General features: G+C 34.6%; 1 protein-coding gene across 1 annotated transcript in view; it reads left to right on the forward strand.

Moving 5' to 3' along the window:
- LOC149775161 (dynein beta chain, ciliary-like) overlaps positions 1-24,917 on the forward strand; it is a 315,340-nt gene that overhangs the window by 277,015 nt on the left and 13,408 nt on the right. Inside the window, exons 44-47 of the mRNA XM_089944132.1 lie at positions 1,781-1,974; positions 16,015-16,291; positions 17,816-18,043; positions 24,495-24,806. Of these exons, the coding sequence (XP_089800258.1) occupies positions 1,781-1,974; positions 16,015-16,291; positions 17,816-18,043; positions 24,495-24,806 (1,011 nt within the window). The remainder of the gene's footprint in view (positions 1-1,780; positions 1,975-16,014; positions 16,292-17,815; positions 18,044-24,494; positions 24,807-24,917) is intronic.

The raw sequence follows: 24,917 nt of genomic DNA on the forward strand, positions 1-24,917 counted from the left end.
CTTAAAATGCAAACTAACTGTTACCGACTTTGGAAGTACTGAAAAATAAATGTGCTTCATCATTTGCTTCATGATTGTGCTATTTTTTTCCACTGAATTCAGACCTATATGACCTGCAGTTTAAATCTCTGTGTGCATATTTTCAATGCAATTATTTGTATTGTGAATTCAATGTATGTGATGAGATTCGTGGGTGAGTACACGGTGTTGATACTCTATTCATGATATACATTAGACATGTATATATAAACAGTATACACGTTATTACATTTATATGTACCAATGCGTGGTTCTCTGAATAAAGTAAAATATTATATATGTCTTCTCTGTTTTCACAACAGGTGTATTTCTCATTTAATGTGCATCAGTTTAAGCTGGTAACTGTGCCAGTTAGGCACATATCTTTGCTCCCAATTACCGTGTTATAGCAAGGTCACACTGTATATGCAGCTTAATTTGAGCAGGTAATGAAAAAATACATGGAAATTTTATTTCATACCATCATGCCATTTAACAGACCATTTTAGTCAAAATAGCATATTCAACTTCTGCTTTTTTATTGCCATGAACATAATTCCTCGATGCACATTTTCTCTGTTTAGCTGCTTTTCATCCAGATATTCCAATACTATTTTTGCTAAAGAATGCCTCAAAATGCAACCAGAAACAAAAAGAGAAAAAAATACAATCACCCATACAATTAGTAATTGACATTTGAATGTCAATTTTGGTTAGAGAAACATAAAATGTTATTTTGTGTTGCTGTAGAGAAACCATAAAATTTTCTGGAAGTGAAAATGGCAGATGGTCTAAGCTACAATTTTGATTTCATTTTTCTGCTTATCAGTGATGAGTGCAAACAAAAACATATTTGAAATTTGCACATGTGTTGGAAGGTTACAAAGAAATTTCTGTCCAAAAAAATCAGTGGTTTAGAAGTCAATCTACTGATCAAAATTTGTAAATCTACTGGATTGAGATCCTGGATTTGTCAGATATATGTGGATTGCTTGCACTTGGAATAAGAAAAAAGCCTTTAAGTTTCAGGGTCAAATAGTTCGAGGTCAGAGTCACTGACTGAAAGAAAAAGAAATGAATTTAGTCACAGTGACATTCATTTTACATCATTGACCAGAACTAAATTATCTGGATGGCTTTCACTTGAGGTAAGGAAGTAGCCTATTGATTTTGGGCCACAGTCAGTTCTCCAACATATGTACCTTCACCATATGTTTGTGGATTACTTACACACAGTATAAGAAAGAAGCATGTTGATTTTGAGGTCAGAAGGTCAAAGTCACTGGCTTAAAAAAGAAAAATAATTGCATAATAATTTTAGTTCTAGAGCTTGTGCCATGACCAAAAAAGTTTTTTGAGGACCTGCACTTGAGGAATGGAAGTCACTCAGACCTCGGGGGGGGGGGGGGGGGGGGGCTGTGAGTGAGGTCTAAAATCTATGGTCGTTGTATCTCAAAGAAACAACTTTTACCCTAGAATACATTTCTTAAATTGTGTGGATGGTTTCCACTTTGAGTAATAAAGAAACTTATAGATTCTGGGATGTAAAGTTCAGAGGTCACCATCATGGTAGGCCTAATGCAAAAATAATAGGTTCTGCATAGTACTTTTAAGATCACAGACCTTCACCAAAAGTTGGGTTCATTAAACCTCATGGGTCAATAATCCAGAGTCAAACATGCCCTGCTAATGCCTTGACAGAGGACTAATAAAGATGGGGCAGATGAATAATGTGCTGTTTTCTGTATTCTTGTTTAAATAGGCGCTTGGAACTATGGAAGAATTTCGAAATATAGACCGAGATATTGAAGGATCAGCCAAGAGATGGAAGAAGTTTGCTGAAAGTGAATGCCCAGAGAAGGAAAAACTTCCACAAGAGTGGAAAAACAAGACTTCTCTTCAGAAGCTGTGTCTGATGAGGGCTCTCAGACCAGACAGAATGACCTATGCAATAAGGTACCGCCAAAAATATTTATTGGATATATAGGATGTGGTCAAAGCATGTTTAACTTCCTGAAATCTGGAGCTTACTGGTTCACAACATATGGTTCAAAGTCGTCAGTTAGACATGTACTTCATTACACTCTTTAAAAAAAAAAAAATATTTATGAAGATAAATAACAGCAAATAGTTTGAATCCTGTAGAATTTGTTTTCAGTGCACCATCAGCCATCCCAGCATCAACAGTTGTTCTAATCTATGATTGAAATTAGTACCATTTAATATGTTTGTGCCTTTTCATGAATGACAATAGGTATGTTGTAGAGTGGAAATGAATAACCAAACATTCAGATCAGATTACATTTGGCAGATATGTTCAATTAAAAATTGGTATTTAACTGTTTGTTACCTAGCAAATTTGGTAAGGCAAAATGTTAACAATGTAGTGTTGTTTAGGGAACTTCTTCAAACATGTTCCACAGCAGCAAGGTCTCAAACATTCATTGCCATGAATACTCATAATATGTGTATATCAAACAATGATATTTAATTTGATTTCACTACCTTGTGTAAAACTTCCAGATAAGGGAAGCAATTTTATTTAAATTTCCTCATTTTCCTGTGGAAAGAATTTGAACTAGATGCACTCTTTTACATTACCTTGATAGAACTTGTGGTCTCGTGAAATATGATCAGTTAATTGTGTCCTTCCATACTTTTAATGCAAGTGCAAAGTAGCACATTAGCAAGGTGGTTGAAAGCAGTACTTCATATATCCGATATTGATATCTGTTATTTTAAAGCTCATTCATCTTATTCAGCTTCAATATCCGAAACCCATTAGAGAGGGTTGTTCCCTTTGGGAAATTATTAGAACTTGGCCATGAATTTTCACAAATTGTACTTACAGGATATAAATTCAAATAGGAAATTTCATCAAGCAGTTTTTAAAAATGAAATGACTCCTAAATTTTAGTTTTTTTTTTTTTTGTTTTTGTTGTCTTTCTTTAAACATGCAATATTTTTTTTGTACATGTAATGTCGAAGGCATATGAAAAAGTAATTGGCCCGCATCCAAGCTGGTGTGATGAATTGTGACATTATAGGAGTAAGCAGGAGGCTTAGGATGTTTAAACTATACCAATGATATGTTGCCACTGTATAATGCATTATAGTCTGCGTAAACATAAAAATATAGATGGAGGGTGAACAGCTAGACCTTTTAAACTTGGTGTCACATGAATTGTTTCTCTTTAAAGAGTACCTCTCTAGCAAGCATTAGGGTGAAAATGCTAATTTATGCATGCTGAGCCTCTGGTTACTCCACTAATGCAACTCCCTTCATCACATCTATACTTTTATGCTTTCAGTGGGGCCCATTTTTATGCTAAGGTGCCATTTAACACTATTACAGTGTGACCCTGCTGTAGCGTGCTCCGTTATAACGTGAATTCGGATATAATGTGGTCATGGCGTGGCTCCCGAAATTTCATATACATGTATTTTTCTTGTGCACAAAAAAATTCTTAAAAAGTACGAAAAAAACGTAAAAAGTTGCTTATCATTTTGGGGAAGAGATTACATATGAATAATACATGACAATCGTGGCCTGGCTCCTGAAATTTTGTATGTATTTTTCTCCAATACGAAAAAGTATTTTTCTCGTACACGAAAAAGTATTTTTTTCTTCTTCTTAAAAATAATAAGAAGAAAAAAACGCATAAAAATTTATTCTGGAATCGCATAGGTCTTTGCCAGTGTCGCAAACTTGGATTGTTTTTCCTTATTGGCTGCAAAACATGCCATGTGGCTCTTTTTATTTCTTGGCGACATTGTTGACTGTTTAAACTTTTATATACAGCTATTGGTTTGGAGTGCAGAAATTCAGAGGCCCCATGAAAGGAAGCCGCAAACTGGATATAAAATGCACTGAAATTTATCTATTGTTACATAAACAAATTCTTTGTCCATACTGACAAACCATCTAAACAGTGCATTGTTATATCATAATCCGCTTATTTTGACATCTAGCATGAGTTCTGTATGTTGTGAAATATCCGCTTTTTTGTTGTTGACATTTTTGGTAACGGAGCTCAACCGGACGAGGCATTGTCTCGTAATCTATCTTTCATCGGATTTTCGGCCACTCACTATTAATTAATATATTTACAATGACATTTGTATGTGGATGGTAAGTAAAATTCCTTTTCGTTTCACTCAGAATTAAATCCATCAGAATGCTCACGTTTTCTGTAATAATCCCTGTCATCAGAACACCTGGGTCTCTATCGTCCGTTGACCCTTTGTTAATTTTCAGACGCATGCGTGGAAGGCAGCATCATGCTGCTACCACAAATGTAAAAAAAGATATAAAGAAAAATTACATCTTATTTATTGGTTTATTCAGTAGGCATGGAGGGGGAGTAACTAGAATAGTCTAAACGACGGCCAATTCCTTTTTAAAAATGTACCCAGATAAAATAGTTTGCTGAAATTTCAAGGGAAACATTACCTTTGAAGCACCGACTGTTATGAAAACGTACTCAGCAAATGGAAAAAATGCCAGTCTCAATCTTGCAATATAGTTATTTGATGTTGCCACCACAATAAGAAATGGGCATTAGTTTGGTTCTCGAAAGCTGTCCTTTAGCGGTGACTTCAATAGCGCATGCACCCTTCATCAAAGAAAGCCGACTACAATCTTTCAATAACAGCAAAGAACTTTTCTTCAAAGGAAGTCAGTACCAAACTTAAATAAAGGTGAAGGAATCTGATGGATTTTTGTATTTTCCAATGTGACTGGAACACGTTAACTGTGCTGTGAAAGTTTCCTTTTTGTAGTGAAAAAGTTTATTAAGGCGGCTTAAAATGCAAACTAACTTTTACTGACTTGGAACATACTGAAAAGTAAGTGTGCTTCGTCATTCGTTACATGATTGTGCTATGTTTTTCCACTAAATTCAGACCAATAAGACCTGCTACAAAATTAATATTTTAAAGCTATGTGTGCATATTTTCGATGGAATCACTTGTATTGTGGATTCAATGTATATGATGAGGTTCACAGTTGAGTACATGGTGTTGATACTCTATTCATGCTATACATTAGACATTTATATATAAACACGATTCATGTATATGTACCAATTCATGGTTCTCTAAATAAAGTAAACTATTATATTATGTCTTTCTCTGTTTTCACTGCAGGTGTATTTCTCATTTAATATGCATCAATTAAAGATGGTAACTGTACCGACGAAGCACGTATTTTACCGCCCGCATTTATTACCCCACACACACAATTTTTTGGGGGGGTACATTTTCTTCAGCTAACCGACTTGGTTGCATATAACACGGTTTGGTATATAACGCAGTTGGGTTTTATGGCTCCCAACTACTGTGTTATAGCGGGGTCACACTGTGTTTACATAAAATCCAAATTTTAGGTCAGATATGATTTTATTTAGGTGAAATGCAAATTGATCAACAGTATATGCAGATCACAGAAATGTTATTAATGTCTAATTGTGTTCTGAAAGACTTGTTTCACAAAAGCAATAGAATATTCACCGATCATAGATCAAGTCAGCTCAGCACCCTGATTCACCCAAGATAGATAAGAAAGGTATTGAACTGAAAGTAGCCACTGAGGCTTATGCCACTGAAAAAATAACTAGCTGTAGACATTGTATATGTATTACACAAAGCTTCAGCTTTGGATGAATACCCTGGCTTTTCAGTCTTGCTGGACTTCATAGTTTCACATGGTAAGCAAGATGACTAAAAGAAGCACATGTCAACCAGAAACCACTTTAAATTACTCAGATCTATCAATTAAAATTATTGGGAATTTTTTTTAAGTATTTATATTTGATAATTGGATTCTGATTTTTAAAGTTGGCATTTCTGTTTTAAATAGGGGTTGGCATCTCAGTACCAGTACAATTCCTAATTCATATGAAATGGGGTTTAAATCTCAATACCATTCCTATTTCAAGTAGGTAGGGGTTGGCATGTCAGTACCAGCACCATTCCTATTTCAAGTAGTTTGTGGTTGGCATATCAGTACTAGCATCATTCCTATTTCAAGTAGTTAAGGGTTGTCATATCAGTACCAGCACCATTCCTATTTCAAGTAGTTAGGGGTTGTCATATCAGTACCAGCACCATTCCTATTTCAAGTAGTTAGGGGTTGTCATATCAGTACCAGCACCATTCCTATTTCAAGTAGTTAGGGGTTGGTATATCAGTACCAGCACCATCCCTATTTCAAGTAGGTAGGGCTTGGTATAGAAGTACTAGCACCATTCCTGTTTCAAGTAAGTAGCAGTTGTTATCTCAGTAGGAGCACTCATGATTTCAGTACTGTAAATTTATTCATTGCATGTTAACAGAATGGTACATTTTCAAATACTGTTATTGTGTTATTGTCTTGGGAAGTGGGAATTTTTAAATCTCTGTTTTCCTGTTTGATAATGGGTCTAGTACAGACTCTTAATTCTTCCTTCCTCTTTTCATTTTACTAGAGGATTGGGAAATGTGGCACTCTGTCCCCAATACAACTTGCCTTACTCAAAATGGTGAATTAAAAATTGTTCAGGTCAAATGATTCACACATTGCTGACTGTGTTTCTCTTTAATGAAAAGGTTGTTTTGTTGAGAATATTTTTGACTTAGTTAATTGAAAGTTCACAAATTAAAACTTGCTAAAAGTAGTTTGTTTTACATTTGTTTTGGTACATGTGCTTCACTCGCATTCTTGCATATTAATAAACACTTGCCAGACAGCAAGTAGAATGGGCTCAGTTAGTAATTACTGACAACTTAGGAAGGGTGAAAGAAAACAGTCACAAAACTACCTTGCACATGCCAAATTTAGGTCATTAACATATTAGCTTTTTTTTCTTGTGTAATAGCTGCTTTAGGTGAGAGTTTATTCTTGACAGGTTAAGCTCTTTAGTACTTGCCTGACAGGGAAAGGGGTTTTTTTGGTGTAATATTTCAACCCCAGTCCACACAGCTGTTCAGCCATGTCACAGGCTGGACCTTAGACAAAGGGGTTGTCTAACTGAATGAGAATTTATGTCTAGTACCAGAACCTTGAAAAGAAAGATCAAAGTTTCTGTGTATTTAAACACACTTGGAGTAAAGTATTTCAGAGCCATATGAGACTTCATTTAATGAAGGACCTGCAACTATTTGAACTTGTCATTGATTGTACATTTTAGTGCCTTTCATTATTTGCTATTGACTTCTTAGTGCCTCTTAGTGGTGTTTAGAAGGTCCCATATAATAGCATCACTCAGATGTACTTGACAGATCTGATAAATGGTGAATAGTAGTAATGCATATACAGAATGATGATTTTTACAGTTGATTGTAATTTACTAAATCTGGAAGTGCAATCATACAAATCAAAATTAGGTGTAATTACCAATAAGGACATACATGTATAATCCATGTGCGAGAGAAAGGGAGAGAGAATTGTATAAATGAGCATACACACCTTTTTTTATAATAAAAACACAGGAAATAGCCACAAAGTTTGTTTATTTCATTAAGAAAAGGAAACAATGAGTATCAAAGTGGCAAAATTTAATACTTGTAAAGAAATTAGATTATCTTTCAAAACTAAAGTTATTCATGAATGATGTGTAAGTAATTCTTAATGCTAATAAATAATTTAAAAATGATTCAATTTTAATGTTTATCACAATTTTGTGATTCATTAAAAGCATCTATTCAATAACTGTGTGTGTGTGTCTGTGTGTGTGTGTGTGTATATATATATATATATATATATATATATATATATATATATATATAATTTTTTTTTTTTAAATTTATTCTGTTAAATTTCTTCGACATAGAAAATTCTGCTCACTTTCAATTTAAACTTCTTTTTCTTCCGGCAATTTCAGTTTTTCAAGTTTGTTCCAGTAATTCTCTTTGTTTTTGGTAGATTTAGGATGCCTGGATTTTTTTATCACTTAAGTGTCTAAAAGTATACAAAAAATGTATTCATTCACAAGTCACGCAGCCTTAACATTCATAATTTAATTCAAACATGCATTTGATATTTTGAAAAAGCACAACCTTATTACATACTAAACAGAACTGATAATTTGCTTTACTTCTAAACGTGTCATTTTCAGACAAACATAATTCAGACCCCTCTTTTTCTAAGCTAAAGAATTCTCACACAAACAGACCTGGTTATGTACATGTCTAGGTTTACAACAACGAATATATATAAATATGTATATGGAGGATACTATTACTATTATTAATGCTTTAGATCGGAGAATTTATGTGTGGTAGGTTGATTATTAATGATAACAATAAAGATTCAAGCTGAGAATCACAAACACATGCACACACTTTTCTGTCAATTGAAGCACTCATATTGATGCAGCCATAATGGTTACTGCTCGCCAGAAATAGGAATTGTAAATTTGTGCACATAGTTTCTGATTTCAGTGCACTGAAGGGCTCTTCAGGGGAGTCTATTTTCATGCGCGGTAAAAACAGTTATAAAACAGGCCAATGTCAAGCATGTATTCAGAAAAAATACATTTGTAGTTTGATGTGTCTATATAATAATAATAATAATAATAATGAGGACTTTGTATAGCGCCTAATCTTTAGAAGCTCTAAGTTCTTTACAACATTAGACAACACCTATAACATAAAAAACATATATAATGATATTAATACGGAAAACAAACACCATGAAATTAAAAAACATAAAAACATGCTGTAAATATTTAAGGTAGGGAATATTATTTGATCTTTAAGTTTGTTCTTGCAGTCAAAATAAGTGAGTTTTAAGAGCACTCTTGAATGGGATCATGGTGTCTTTGTGTCTAAGTTCAGTGGGCAATTTATTCCACGTTGCTGGGCCCTGGTATGTAAAAGAATGACAATATGACTTCGTTTTTGTAGTGGGAATAATGAGTATATTATTGTCAGAAGAGGAGTGTAAGTATCTTGCTGGTGTGTACACATGGGTGAGGTCAGATAGGTATGTTGGACTGGAGTCCATCAGTGAAACGTAGCACAGAACAAATTTTGTGTTTGATTCTGGATCGAATGGATAGCCAGTGTAGGGTACAGAGCAGTGGGGAGGAGAGCACTGATCGTGGTACTCTAAGTATGATCCGAGCAGCTGTGTTTTTAACTTTTTGAAGTTTCTGAAGTAGATATTGGGATGAACCAGACAAAATTGAGTTACAATAGTCCAGTCTTGAAAGTACTAATGAACATACAAGTGTTTTAGTGGCATCAACTGAAAGATATTTACAAATAGAGCTGATACGCCTCAGCTCAAGATATGCAGTCTTGTATATGTTCATGACATGTTGATGCAACATGAGAATACTGTTCAGATGACACATACATGCCAACCATTACGCTTATGGCATAATCATTGCACTTTTTTTCACTAATTATGCCTTATGCATATCTGTATTTGGATTACGCATTTTCAGTATATCCTCTCCCAGAAAAATTAATAATTTGTTTTCTCATCCAAGCGCCTTTGGATGCCTCTACTCCATTCGCATACAAGCGCCTTTGGACACCTCTACTTCAGTCACATACAAGCGCTTTTTGACGCTTCTACACCATTCTCATGGAAGCCCCTTTTGATGCCTGCTGTAAATTTCAGCCATTTTGAGCAGGTTTTCCTAGCGCCACCTTCGGGGAAAACCCCCTATTAGATACTACATTCATTGCTGTGAATGACCATTACGTCAGATCACGTTGTCGCTGTTCATGCTCTAGTCCAAAACTGCTATTTAAAGTAAGTGGGTCATATTTTCCACTCTCCAAAATGGAGGTTAATGATTTCGTTCAGTACTTACTCGCGTTTTCACAATTAGAATCACAACAATGAGAGTTTTAATAACTTAGGTAAAGGCTCTGATATTGATGTAGGCAGCAATTAGTTTTTATAAATTATCAAATTCAGATGACTTAGTGATGTAGATGCAGAAAAAGAACTTGTAAATTTTGAGTATGAGAAATGGCAGCTACAGTTGATCACACAGCTTCACTGACTTGACAGTGAACAAATTCTCCCAAGATTTTAAAGCACATAAAAACTTGAAGCAGTAATTGATGTTAAAAGTCCAGAGGGATAAATAATTCATTTTGTGCATATACTAATTTAATTTTTATCATGCTATATGTGGATTACTCTTTTTCTGCTCGGATGACACTTTTGGTCCATTTGGATTACACTTTTTCCTCACCAGGGGTTGGCATGTATGGTGACACCTAGGTTTCATACTGACTGTGTGAATTTAATGTTGGTGTTGCTGATATTTATTGTTTGAGGTAAAAGATGTGAATGAGAAAGTCTTTGTTGTAATCAGAATGGCCTCAGTTTTATCATCATTCATCTGTAGCTTGTTACATGTCATCCATGATTTCACATCAGAAATGCACCTCTCTACACCTTGGATGGTAACATCAACTTCAGTTGGGTGGCTAGATTTGTATATTTGGGTATCATCAGCGTACAATTGGTGAGACACTGGATGATGATCTATGACACTATAATACATTCTTTTTACTTCCTTACATCAGTGCAAGAATTGTTTTCCTCAAAGTATTTGAGACACAGAATTTTTTTGATAACTTCTAACTGGTTATATGCAATACAAAATTAGTAACAGACTCATGAACAGTTGGAAAACAGGAATATAATATGCTCTTGCCTTAGTATCTTAGTATAAAAATATGAATGAAAGGGCCTGCATGTCGAGTCCGCAATCAAATTGTTGGTGTAAAACGTATTACCTTGACCAAAGGTCCAATAAGGGAAAGTGTGCATGTGATGGATTGCAGATGTAAATCTCAGTGGATCTTTTATGGATGATAATTTAAGGGATTTTCCGAAAAATACAGAGTGGTATGTAAAATATGAATCGTTTAAAAATAATTACTTTATAGCTAGATGGTGTACAAAAAGAATTAAAGAGTTCAAAATATTACATGAAATACAGTACACTAGTTAAAAACAGGGTACCAGCAGATGATTGGTGGAAAGATCTAAAGATTTTACATCCTGAATTAGCACTGAAGATGCCAGAGAAGTTGACAACTCCGCATGCCAGAATGATGAATTCCAAATTAGATGATGTTCTTTGAACTTCATCAAGAAATAGAAACAAAGATAAATCTACATGGCAAATATCAGTTGATATGGAGCCGTGATGGGACAGGCAAACAGATCGAACACAGTCCAACAATTGTGTGCTGAAAAATGGGCCAGAAGTGTGATTTGGTATAACATGCAACTTAAGAGAAAATGTGACAATCTTCCTGATGGTGAAGAAATAGAAATTGTTGCAGTCATTTAACTGCAGGAATGCCCCAACTAGTTCAGTCTGGACTGACCAGGAGAATGCACAGATGTGTGATAATTTATGATAATTTATGCGAAAAAATGGTTCAAGGGAGTTTTCTTGAGATGCTGTAGTTTCAAGTGACCACACCTTCTGAGCCTTGATTCTCATAGGTTGCATGAAGTTATTGAATTATTAGAAGAAGCAAAGAAATAGAATATACATATTCTAGCTTTACCACTACACACCACCCACTGCATACAACCCCTCGACAGAAGTGTCTTCAGGTCTTTAAATAAAGCCTCATTGGTAGGATATGCATGGAGTTCTTCACGGTGAATCCTGGGTTACTCATCAGTAAGGCCACATGGCCAAGTTTATTCTTTCTGGTGTTGGCAGGACATATTCATGGCTTCAGCATATTCAATGGCTTCAAAGCAAATGGTCTTTTTCCATTTAATAGAGCAGCTATACAAGTGTTGGCTTTCTTGCCATCAGCACGATATGATAGGCGTGAGCCAAAATTTTCAACATCATCTTCAGTCAATAGTCACAGCCACCTTGCAATTCAAGAAATACACACCCTCTAGCTTCTCCACTTGATGCATATAACATGATGCCAGTCACAAAAGTCCCATCAGCGTCAGTAAGTCATGACAAAAATATTGCCACATGAAAGTTATTGTAGTAGAGGTACCCAGTGAGGCAGTTGAATACATTCATCATTCTTTGTACATCACCGGTTCAGATGTGCTACCAGTATGTTCACTGGCATCTCTTTTCTAAACATTCGTACCAAGAAATATACTAAATGATGACAGATCAGTGCATTAAATAACCAGTTACTGGATCATTCAAGCAACTTTTTCACTATTGCAAGCAAATATGTTCATCAGGCATTTTGGCTTTATATTAAAGAAGACGGAAAAGAAGAGTGCAGGTAAAATTGAAAAACAGTTTGAAGTATTTAGCACATGAAGATTATAAGGCTTCCTTTGACTGGATGCCAGTCTTGTAAGGAGAAGGTTGATGGATATTGTCCTTACACTTTGATCAGTTTACTAGCATATCATGCTGGATTAATTACTAGATGAAATGTACTTAAATAGAGATCTAATTAAAAAAATAGAATAATAATTATTATTGTTATATACTATTCACACCATACAAGATATATGTCAATAAAACATAAATACAAAAAAGTAGAAGTGCAGATGAACATGGGTGTGACAAAACATAATGAGACAGGTAGAAGTACATACACCCTGGATACCAAATCACCCAAAGCTACCAAAGATGATACATGTAGGCACATATTTTCTAAGAAAAAAAAGAAAAATCTCACTTTTTTTCTTATATTTCTTTAATTGTTGTTTGAATTTTTTTTACTTTCTATAATTAATTGAGTGTGGTAAGTCTGGCATGAAAGATGAAAGAGGGATTTAGTATAGTGTCTTTGTTACTATGATGTGTGTATAAACATAGAAAATATACCTCTGCAACTTTTGTATAATTGCAAGGAAAATTTACATATCAGGACACTAATCAGAATGTAATTAAAGGTACCATATATACTCACGTGTTCGCATATAAGCCGACCCCCAAACTGAACAGGAATAAACACACGTATAAGCCGACTTACAACTCTGAGGCATCTCGAGATGCACGAGGTAAGTTCTTAATGCATTTATTTAGGCAAACTTGTATTTAAAAAAATTACATGTATGCTTATCTTGAGTTTGGCATGCATGATTATTAAAAGGAAATGGTATAAACTTGTTTGAAAAGTAATTTATTTAATTTTCTGTTTTCTTATAAAGTTTCCGAAATATGGCTTTGAAATTATGCTAATGCCATAAAAGCTGAATTGTAGTTTGCTTTGATGTAAGCAACCTTACACCATACCTGTTAACTTTCATGCCGGGAGGAAAAAACAAACTTCCAATTTTTTGGGTCGCTTCACGCCTACCTTCCAATTTCATAATATCTTCTAATTTTTGTATAGAACTCCTGATTATTACATTATGTCTTTGATTTTTATTCTTCTAAACAAGAAAAGTCCTACATGTTCTGTTGTATCACCTGTGAAATAATTATTTTAGTATAAAGCATTTGCTTCTTAACTAAATAGAATGTTAAGTTTAAACATGATTCACATAAATTAATGATTATTTTTACCTCTACAATAATACAAAATAAAAAATAAATCAGAACAAAAAGATACACCACAATAATAAAATCGTTCACAATTAATTTAAATCCCAAGAATGATCACTACAAATGTTGCACCTCCGTATTTTATAGCTCCATTTGCACGAAAGAAACTTACACGAGTAACTTGGCATTTTTATACCATATATACCAATGTTAAACGTATAGTTACCGGTCAAAATTCCCTCTTATCACAAGCCAGTTTCAGGGTTTTAATGATTAACTGGCCTGTTTTGCTATAGCAAAACGAAAGACAAACATAGTAGACACTGAAACGTCAAGCTTTCCATCGTGTGGAAAGTTGTGTTTGTTCAGCTAAAACACAAAACTAAGATTGACTGATGTTGATCTTACTTGATCTCTATGAGAATTTTAGCCTTTATTATTACCACTCTTTGTGAACATGTAAATTATGATGGTAATGTGCCTTGCACAAATAAACGTGCATACCTTTTTATAAATATTGCCTCAATTTGTAGGATTGCTTATATCATTGAAAATGAGTAACTCATGAGCGCGTGATTCAACGTAAATAAAACAGCTATTAAGGACTAGCTGAAATGTTATCTGGAAGAATGCAATTTGGTAGAAACAATGAATAAAGCAAAATCTGCATCATTGTTTGGGAATAAGTAAGGATTTAAGTGACGCTATGCATGCTTTGCACTGCGTAAGTACTGTACATAATAGTTCAGTATGGTCTCCTTGGTAAACTCAACCGGCTGTATTTACCTTTATTTAACTTCGTGTTAGAGAAATCAGAAAATATACAAATGCAAAATAATAACAAAACCAATCATAGTACTTTATAACAGTTTAATAATTGTCAGGTCACCAAAAGTTACATTTTTACATTCCTATGTCTTAGGACATGGAAAAAATTATTGTTTTGTGCCCCAAGATTTATAGCCGTTACAGTAGTCAACAAAAAGATCTAAAAACTGTCAAGTTTACACATGGCCCGCTGATAAGCCGACTCCCCTTCTTACAGGCCTTTATTTTTCCCTAAATTATTCGGCTTATACATGAGTATATACGGTATGTGGATTTTTTTTTTAATGGATACTCTGGATTACACATTGGTCGGAACTGTCCATATGATGATTATGTGTCAGAAATACCCCAACTGATCTGACTGGACAAAATCTTATTATCTGTCGCTGTTTCTTGTCTGTGATTGATATTTTGGCCTAATCTAGGCGCTGTTATTATGCAAAGTTAACTTTTAATCCTCTGACACAAGTCCAACATTCAGATATATTTTTATTTGCAATGTATGTCCCAAAGTGTTTGGAATATGATCAATTTACCTAATTTGTGGTATGCTGCTATATCAGTAGAATCTGTATGTTCACATCTTCTGATGTATTTATCCCTGTACACAACTATATCATAGAAAACACTATATAGGAAACCATTTCACCCAATCACCAATTTTCAATTTAGATGAATAATTATATACTTTATTCATCTACCTGGTCATCTTGACTTTTTTCAGGTATTGGTAGGTCCTTTGTCTATATGTTGAAAACATTATGCATGGTTTGTACTATGGCTTGTGTGTGATATTTGACCTATTTGATTTGATCGTGATCATATCCCGTTTATACATTTATATATCTGTTAATGTAAATTTATCCTTGTGACATTAATTTAATTGTATTAACTCGTTTAGCCCCAGCACTGTTTTCAGGATCTCTGCTGATATGCCTCAGAAGCACAAAGCTGTGTCTGGCTGCTTGTGCCCCATAGTTTTTACCTGTTTGAAAACATCATGCACATGCATTCACTCTTACCCTAATTTCTCTTCTTATATCCAAACAAAATCCACGAAATTTTCGCCATTTATTTCAAATGAATTTGTCGACACATTGATGTAATTTTTTCCCTATTTGTCGAAGTCTTTCACAACTTATTTATAGTTTTTACAAACTTATGTGCAACGTTTATCTGCAAGAACTCTGTCATCATCATCTTCGGACTATTCAATCTCAGAAACTTCTATGTCCAAATCTAAATCTCAAAAAATATCCAACTGCTGAACATGTCTTTCCTCAGCTTGCTCAATATTTTCAACATCAAACCCGAGAAACTCCACATTTTTGCTCTCATCAAAAATCACTCTTCCGTCCGCCATCATTTATGATTTTTCATGAACAGAACACGTGTAGTTAAACCGCTTTCAAACTTTAGCCCTTGGCTTCTGAACAATTCAAATTTCCACAAATGAAAGTAAAATCATTTCTGATTGGTTTAATAGTTGTTTAGTTCTTGGAATAAACCATTTCTAACCAATCAGAGACATTGTATCTAACACACATTCATCACGCCTGGAGACAGGATCGGCCATCGAATGCAGTAAACAATTCATGACTACAGGCAGTATCGGCCAATGAATGCAGAAACCATATCACGCCTACAGACGGGATCGGGGCTGAATGAGTTAAGGGTACTTTTTATAGTTAAGTTTACATCTCTGATTTTTTTTCAGAAACTTTGTTGAGGAAAAACTTGGCAGCAAGTATACAGAAGGGCGTGCTGTAGAATTTGCAAAATCCTATGAAGAATCTAGTCCATCCACACCAGTCTTCTTCATCCTGTCGCCAGGGGTTGATCCGCTGAAAGTTGTGGAAGCTCTTGGAAAGAAAATGGGTTTCACAGACGATAATCTCAACTTCCACAATGTTTCCCTTGGTCAGGGTCAGGAGATTGTTGCAGAGACAAAGATGGATCTTGGGGCAAAGATGGGACATTGGGTTGTGCTACAGGTAGGTGAGGGTATAATGTAATTGGGAAAATGCAGCATCTAAAAATAATAATAATTGTACAGTTTTGATAATGAAGATATCAAGATGTGGTTCTTTTTGGAAAGCAATGGAACCATACTACACAGCTCACTGTTTATAATGTGGTCATGGGTGTGGATCCCAGTTGTTCTTATCGAAAAGGCAGAAAAAATAACCTACTATTTGCTTAACATTTAAAAAAATCCCAATCAGAAATGTTAAATATACTGCTTGATTTATCATAAAAAAGGAGTTAATGATCATGAAAATTTCCAACTTAATAAGGAGCCATATTATCAAAAATATTTTCTATATATATAATAAAATATCAGTGAAATAATGGTAAACACCTACAGGTGGTAACACTGTAAGGAGTAAATACCAAATAAAGAAGTCTTGTCAGAGTGAAACACGTGCCTTAACCTTATGATTTAATTTGGTTTCAGTGTAATAGTCATAACTGCAGCATGTGCCTATGTCTATTGAAGCTTAAAATAAGTCAAATGAATCTTATGTCAATACAGATGAGCACTTCTGTGAGAATCTAATCATTTTATCTGGGCTGTTGAGAACTTGATTGTCTTTTTTTACACAAGTGATATGAGCTAACTAACTGTTAATGTGACATAAAGGTGTATGCCAGCTTAATTTTTAAAATCACACACCATAGACAACTCAAGAATTGTTGATCTTGTCTAATCAGTAGAATGGTATTCACATTTGCAGTGATACATTTGATAATAACTTGCAAGTTCCATATTTTGTATTTTATGTTTGTTTTTTGTTGTTGGTATTTGTTTTTGTTTTTTATCCATATAGAGTGTTCCAGGATAGTGCAACTGCTGTATGTCAGCCATGTTTATTTGTGTAAATGACACATAGTTGTATAAAGTCATTGACATGTGCAGTCAACAAAGATGTGTATGATTACCATACGTAAAATAATACAAGAACTTTAAACAGTTTGATAAAGGAAAGTTCTCAGATGATTTTATTTGCAAACTCTCCCACCCAGTTAGCAATATGGCAAATGTCAACCATACCTTAGACATATTACATCTAGAGACTTAAACTTAAGTAACAAGACAAGGTAGACCCAACAAACATTCAATGTTCCATTATATACATTTATTTAAAATAAAGTATAAAATTAAACAAAAGGACAGAATTAAAAACAACTTACATTGTATGAATTCCTAAATGTTATTCTAAATTGTACTGTCAATTTCACACTAATCCAGAAACTGTTCAAAGGTTTTCTGAATGAAGGTTTTAATGTGTTTATGTGCTACTTTGCCTGCACCACTGCAGAATCAGTTCTAAATACAAATTTTTTTGTGTCAGTGTAATCCTGTGAACATAGAATATAACTGAAGCCCATTAAAGTTTCACATAATCCAATATAAATATTTAAATATTTAAGTCTTTCAATGTATTCCCATAATCCCTTTGCATTGTTGTTCTTGTTAATGACAATACTGATTCAGGACATGACCTATATTTCAGAATGTACATCTGGTAAAAAAATGGCTGCCAATATTGGAAAAGAAAATTGAGCAATATAGTATGGACAGTAATCCAGCATATCGTGTATATATCAGTGCTGAACCTGCTGGCAGTGCAGATGCTCACTGTATTCCACAAGGAATACTGGAATCTGCCATCAAAATCACCAATGAGCCACCAACTGGCATGTTTGCCAATCTTCACAAAGCTTTGTACAATTTCAATCAGGTAATTATTACCATCGAAATTTATTAATTTGTAGCTTTTATATAATATTATGGAGATTTAATTAAGGTCAGTAATGACTGATCTAAACTTACTCTATGACAAGTGGATACATCTAATCTTAAAGTTATGATTTTGATGATCCAAATAAAATGTATTTTTCCAGGTTATCACTCCAACACATAACTTTAACCTTTTTCCTAGTTGCCAATACATATAATATGAATGCATATATATATATATATATATATATATATATATATATATATATATATATATATATATATATGACCATTTCTTGAAGGGTGGGTGAGGTTATCCCATCATGGATGGCTAAGAACAAAAGTGCAGTGAATTGTTCTGTATATGGATGGATCTTGTCAATTTTTTATACTTCTGAAGGTTATTTTAAATTCTTCATTGAAATAAATGTATGCCTTTGCAATATCTTTAGTCCGATCAACCTTGACAGAAACTTGATACAACACTCCCTTGATAACTCACAAACTCATTTATAATGCAGGGTCAGGTGTAGATATCTTATTTTTTTTTCAAAAGAAATTTCTAAAGAATATTGGCTCCTATTTGTTGAGCTTGATGAAAATCTCGATCACAATTGGTCACTGAAATTTTGATGTAATGCTTATTTTATCTTCAAAAATGGTAGATAGGACCTGGAAATTCGAATTGGCATTATGAAATTGTCAATTTTTAAAAAGAAATCATGCGTTGTTTTACATTTTCTTTCCAAACGACATTTTTAGAGTGTACAGTAAATAACAATATTCAACGATATTTTGATCAATGAAAATATTTCTTACTCCAACTGAAAGTGGTACTCTAATAACTAAAAACCAGTTAAATAAGTTTTTTTTATAAAGTGAAATTTGTTTATTTTATTTCTGCAATTTAGTTAGGTATCACTGTAATGATCATGAATGCAATGTGTACTCTTGTCAAATGTGTCAGTCTACAGCTATGTCTTTAAGCATTTCTCTGAGATCCTAATGAAGTGCTGACTGTGTTTTGATATCTGACTTGCTGAAGTATTTGTTGTTTTGTTGCACTGAATTAAAAGCTGAGCTGCTCTGTATTATCACACTGTGTCATTTGTATCAAATAAAGGCTGCGTAATAAAGGTTAAAAGGCATACAAATCCTACATGCATAAGATCAGTCCATTTTTTCTGCCTGTACCGCCCTCCTCCTAGTAGAAAAAACAAACTGGCTGACTCTATCTTTTTGGAGCAGTTTCCGAATCTCCTGGACTATGAAAGTTTGATAGGTGGCAACCTGATTATTCTTGGAGATTTCAACTTTCACTTTGACTGCTACGGAAACACAAATACATCAAAACTCATAGATTCCATTAATGTTATCAATCTCAAACAATCAGTTAACCAACCCACCCATAAACATGGTCACATTTTAGACTGGATTCTCAATAGACCTGATGATAACATTCTATGGTCCTCCCTGGTATCCCATGACCTTGCATGAGATCACCTCTGCATTATATGCCATCTTGATGTATCAGTCCCTAACCCTCCACCTTTATCTGCTACTAAGAGAAATCTCCGTATGATAAATAGAACCAAACTAATGCACAACATCCAAGCTAACCTAACAACTTGCTTACCTCCTACTGCAGAACAACTTGATAACTGCCTGCGTTCATTGCTTGACAAACATGCCTCAGCTACCAAGTGCAGAGTATCAATTCAAAAGTATTCTCCATGGTATAGCAGTGTTAGGAACCAGCTTCGCACTGCTAAAAGAGACCGCCGTAGCTGAGAGGCTTTGGCTTTCCACCAGACTCACTATTCAGAAGCAAATCTATGAAGCCACTAAGAAGAATGTCACAAATATAGTCCATGCAGCGAAATCAGCCCACTATACTACTAAGATCATGGAAAGTTCAAGCTGCAAAGAGCTCTTCGAGATTACTAACAAGCTGATGTCAAGGAACAAATCTACACCACTTCCAACTACCTTCTCTCCAGTTGACCTTCCGGACATGTTTGCAAATTTCTTCCGTGACAAAGTACAAACCATTAGAGATAAGCCTGACACCACAATTTCAATTGACTCGTCGTCACCATACAGTTGGGATACAGAATTTGAGCGGCAACCATTAGCTGCATTTGAACCTGTCTCTATGAATTTTGTACGTACAATCCTGATGAAGAGTGCACCAAAGTCATGTGAATTTGATCCAATTCCAACATCACTGCTGCTCGAGTGCTTAGATCTAGTATTGCCTTCACTTTTGATGTTATTAATACCTCTCTCATCTGGGGAATTCCTGTAATTTTTCAAAACTGCCATTGTAAAGCCTCTGCTGAAGAAACCAACACTAGACCATAACGATTTAAAGAACTACCGCCCAGTTTCTAATCTCCTATTCATATAACAAATCTTAGAAAAGGTGGTTCTATCCCAGCTTGTATCTCATCTAAATTCAAACAGTCTTTTTAGCAATGTACAATCTGCATATCGCTCTCGCCACAGTACTGAAACTACTCTTCTAAAAGTAGTTAATGACATTCTCTCTGCGTTGGATAGCGGAAAGATTACAGTTCTCACCCTCCTTGATTTGTTTGCAGCATTTGACACAATAGACCATGATATATTACTTCACCGTCTCCAGCATGTATTTGGCATTCATGATACAGCCTTACTGTGGTTCAAGTCCTACTTGGTCAACAGGACACAGATTGTATCTGCAAATGGAATACACTCCAGCCCAGTTGATCTATGTTGTGGTGTTCCACAAGGGTCTGTTCTTGGACCTGTTCTGTTCATTCTATACACTCACCAGCTCTCAAGTGTCATAGATCATCATCCAGTGTCTCACCAATTGTACGCTGATGACACCCAAATATACAAATCTAGCCACCCAACTGAAGTTGATGCTACCATCCAAGGTGTAGAGAGGTGCATTTCTGATGTGAAATCATGGATGACATATAACAAGCTACAGATGAATGATGATAAAACTGAGGCCATTCTGATCACGACACAAAGACTTCCTCATTCACATCCTTTACCTCAAACAATAAATATCAGCAACACCAACATTAAATTCACACAATCAGTACAAACCCTAGGTGTTACTCTGGACAATACTCTCACATTGCACCAACATGTCATGAACATATGCAAGTCTGCTTATCTTGAGGTGAGACGCATCAGCTCAATTCGCAAATATCTTTCAGTTGATGCCACTAAAACACTTGTGTGTTCATTAGTACTTTCAAGACTGGACTATTGTAACTCAATTCTGTCTGGTTCATCTCAATATCTGCTCCAGAAACTTCAAAGTGTTCAAAACATGGCTGCTCAGATCATAGAGTACCACGATCAGATCACTCCTGCCCGCTGCTCTGTACCCTACACTGGCTTTCCATTCGATCCAGAATCAAACACAAAATTTGTTCTCTGTGCTATGTTTCACTGTCGGACTCTAGTCCAACATACCCATCCGACCTCACCCATGTGTACACACCAGCAAGATACTTACACTCCTCTTCTGACAATCGTATACTCATTATTCCAAGTATGAAAACAAAGTCATATGGACAGAGTTCTTTTGCATACCAGAGCCCAGCAACGTGGAATGAATTGCCCACTGAACTTAGACACAAAGACACAGTGATCACATTCAAGAGGGCTCTCAAAACTCACTTATTTCAACTGCAAGAACAAACTTAAAGACCTAATAATGTTTCCTACCTTAAATATTCTCAGCATGTTTTTTAATGTTTTCTAATTTCATTGTGTTTGTTTTTGTGATCATAACATTATATGTTTTTTATCTTATAGGTGTTGTCTAATGTTGTAAAGCACTTAGAGCTTCTAAAGGTTAAGCGCTATACAAAGTCCTCATTATTATTATTATTATTATTACTATAAGATCTAGCAATCCTGGTCGTATGTTGGGTGAACTCATTTCTGTTGATAAATTGAACACTGTTATAAATATTGTTGTGTATTTAATATAATTAGATTACCTTAAATTAAGTTACTCTATCATAGCATATTTACCATGTATATTAGGATACAATAAAATATTTTTTTGCCTTTCCCAGAACTTATTGTGAAACTTCTTTTCACCAAGGTCATGTGTCCCAAGACTTGAGAACTGAAATAAATGTTCCCCACCACCACCACTGCACATTACAATAATATATATAAACAAAATGCTTATTTGATAATACAATGAAAGAATCTAACCTTATATTGTTATTATATATTCCTTTTTGTTCGTCATGAGCAATTTATTAAAGAAGAAAAAAAAATTCATGAATGTCGCTTATGCATCCATACTGCATTGTGTATCACTTATGTCAGATAACGTGACACATAATAATAATAATGATGATGACTTTATGTAAAGAGGGTAATACAATTAGCTAAGAACTAATCTACCTTGAGGCCCTTATACAAAGGAATTTATTTTAGCTGTATCTCTGAAGCCACTGGATATATTGGGTTTGGAAGAAGGAAATAAGAGTGGGCATTTCTAATCTCAGCTGGAATACTATTCCAGAGTATTGGAAACTTTATTTAAAAAATTCCTTATTTAGTTTGGGAAACACATTGATCATTGATGTGAATATAGAGAAATAAATTGCATAGGTAACAAAAAGTACTATTATAGCAAGTTTGCATCAAGTATGATTACAGATGAGAAGCAAATAGCAGCCAGCAATAAACTCATTATTCGAAGTTACCAACAAGATACCAGATACAAAGGTTATTTTGTTACAAAGATGCCAACCTAAGAAGACAATTGTGGATTCTTTTAAGCATGCTGATTTTTTATATATAAAAATACCAATTTGGCGGACATAGAAAAGCAAACTTTGGTTCTTTTTTCCTGGTATTTACAGGAATTTTTAAAATAAATTGAAACAAGGGAACAGTTTTAAAGCAACACAATCTAGTTCTTCATGCAGGGACATTGATGACCCAGCATTTCCAAGAAGATTTGGGGGAGAAAATGAAAATAAAATCATTCGATGATTTTGAGAAGGCCAGTAGTGAAGATGATGATTTCACAGACAATATGAACATTAACATCGATGAAACTCGTGTACTTTGATCTCATTCTTGGATGGACTGTCAGAAGTGGTTGAAAGTGAAAATTTGCATGACTGGTGCAGATAAAAAATATTATTTTAGTTCTTGTAGTTTATGCTTCAGGATATGTGCTGTTCCTATGATAATTTTTCATGGCTTGAGCTAAAATACATTCATGCAGTGGAAAGTATTGATCATAGTGTGCAGGAGAAGGGTTGGGTTGACAAGAAGAAGCTACAGTGGACTTCAGTTTTTTACCTCAAGAACATGCTTTAAAAAATTTTTTGATAAAATTTAAGTTTGAGTGCATTTTCTGTCATGTAATTTCAAAAGATTTAAAAGGTGTTCCACAACTTATGAATAAAAAAATGTGTCCCAGAACATACAATACACAAAAAAATTGCTATAAAAATTAATTCATGATGGCCAACAAATACAGTATCCCAATATATATGGCAAATACGGTAAATGTATCAAAGATACCAAGGCAACCAAATGAAATGAATAGTTTATGAAATAAAGAGCTTTGTTTTACAGATTTGGATCATTGTGGAGAAGCAAGTTCCAGAAAAATCCTGAATGAGATATTCAGAAGTTGTGAAGACTGTTACTTGCAATGAAATGATGGCACCATTATTTTACTAATTGAAAAGTACAAAAATTGAGTTTTGACAGAGATGTTTGAGTTAGTAAATGTTGCTAGTTTCTGAAAAATTAGAACCTTGTTTCATGTGGGGTATCAACAAGTAGTCTGCTTCCCTGCTTTGCAGACATCCTGCTTTAAACTCTGCAATAACATAATAAGATGGTAACTAGACTAATCAGCAGCAGCAAAAATCAGTGCTATAGTACACAAATGTACACATGAAAGTTGTTGAAACCAGTTGGAATAATGTTAACGATCTTTCAGATGTTGGGCATCTTGAAAGTAAATGTAATTTATCAAGAATAACAAAAAACTTTGTTAGAAACAGTACCTTATTGACAATTATTCTCAAGGCAATTATAAAACAAGTATTCAAGTCTGCCCCCCAGGTTTTGTTTAGTGATGATGGCATGGCTCATTTTTCAGAGGTCCCTTGGTAACTTGCACCCCCACTTATAGTGCAGTGTTTGTTTTTGGAACTTGTGCAAAAGTTATCAAGGGAGAGGTATATGGTGATCATTAGGTGTGCATGCTCATCAGTCTATATGGCCATCAACACTCTAGATTAAGATCACTGTTAAGGTCGTTAGACAAAGCTCATGGTTAAAGTTTTTAAATTGCTAGCTAAATATAATGGTGGGCTGGATAAAAGAAGGATCTCAAATAATTGTAACAATCACACTTGTCAGCTCTTTTTGTGCGTGTGTCATTTTTATACTTGTAGGAAACTCTTGAGATGTGTTCGAGGGAGGTAGAATTCAAAGTCATCCTATTTGCTTTATGCTACTTTCATGCTGTTGTTTGTGAAAGGAGAAAGTTTGGAGCCCAAGGCTGGAACAGAGTTTATCCTTTCAACAATGGTGATTTAACAATTAGTGTTTATGTCTTATACAACTACCTTGAGGCCAACTCCAAAGTTCCATGGGAAGACCTAAGATATCTATTTGGAGAGATCATGTATGGTGGACACATCACTGATGATTGGGACAGAAAGCTCTGTAAGACTTACCTTCAAGTCTACATGCACCCAGACATGGTAACTTTTATGTGAAAAAGATGATAAAGTTTTTCTTACCTGTGTATTCGTGGCTATGTGTATCATATTTTTTAAAAATTTTGTTTCAGCTTTGTCCATCTGCTGGACAAC

This window comes from Sinohyriopsis cumingii, chromosome 19 (assembly GCF_028554795.1).
Source record: "Sinohyriopsis cumingii isolate HCF-2022 chromosome 19, ASM2855479v2, whole genome shotgun sequence".
NCBI classification, from domain to species: Eukaryota; Metazoa; Mollusca; class Bivalvia; order Unionida; family Unionidae; genus Sinohyriopsis; species Sinohyriopsis cumingii.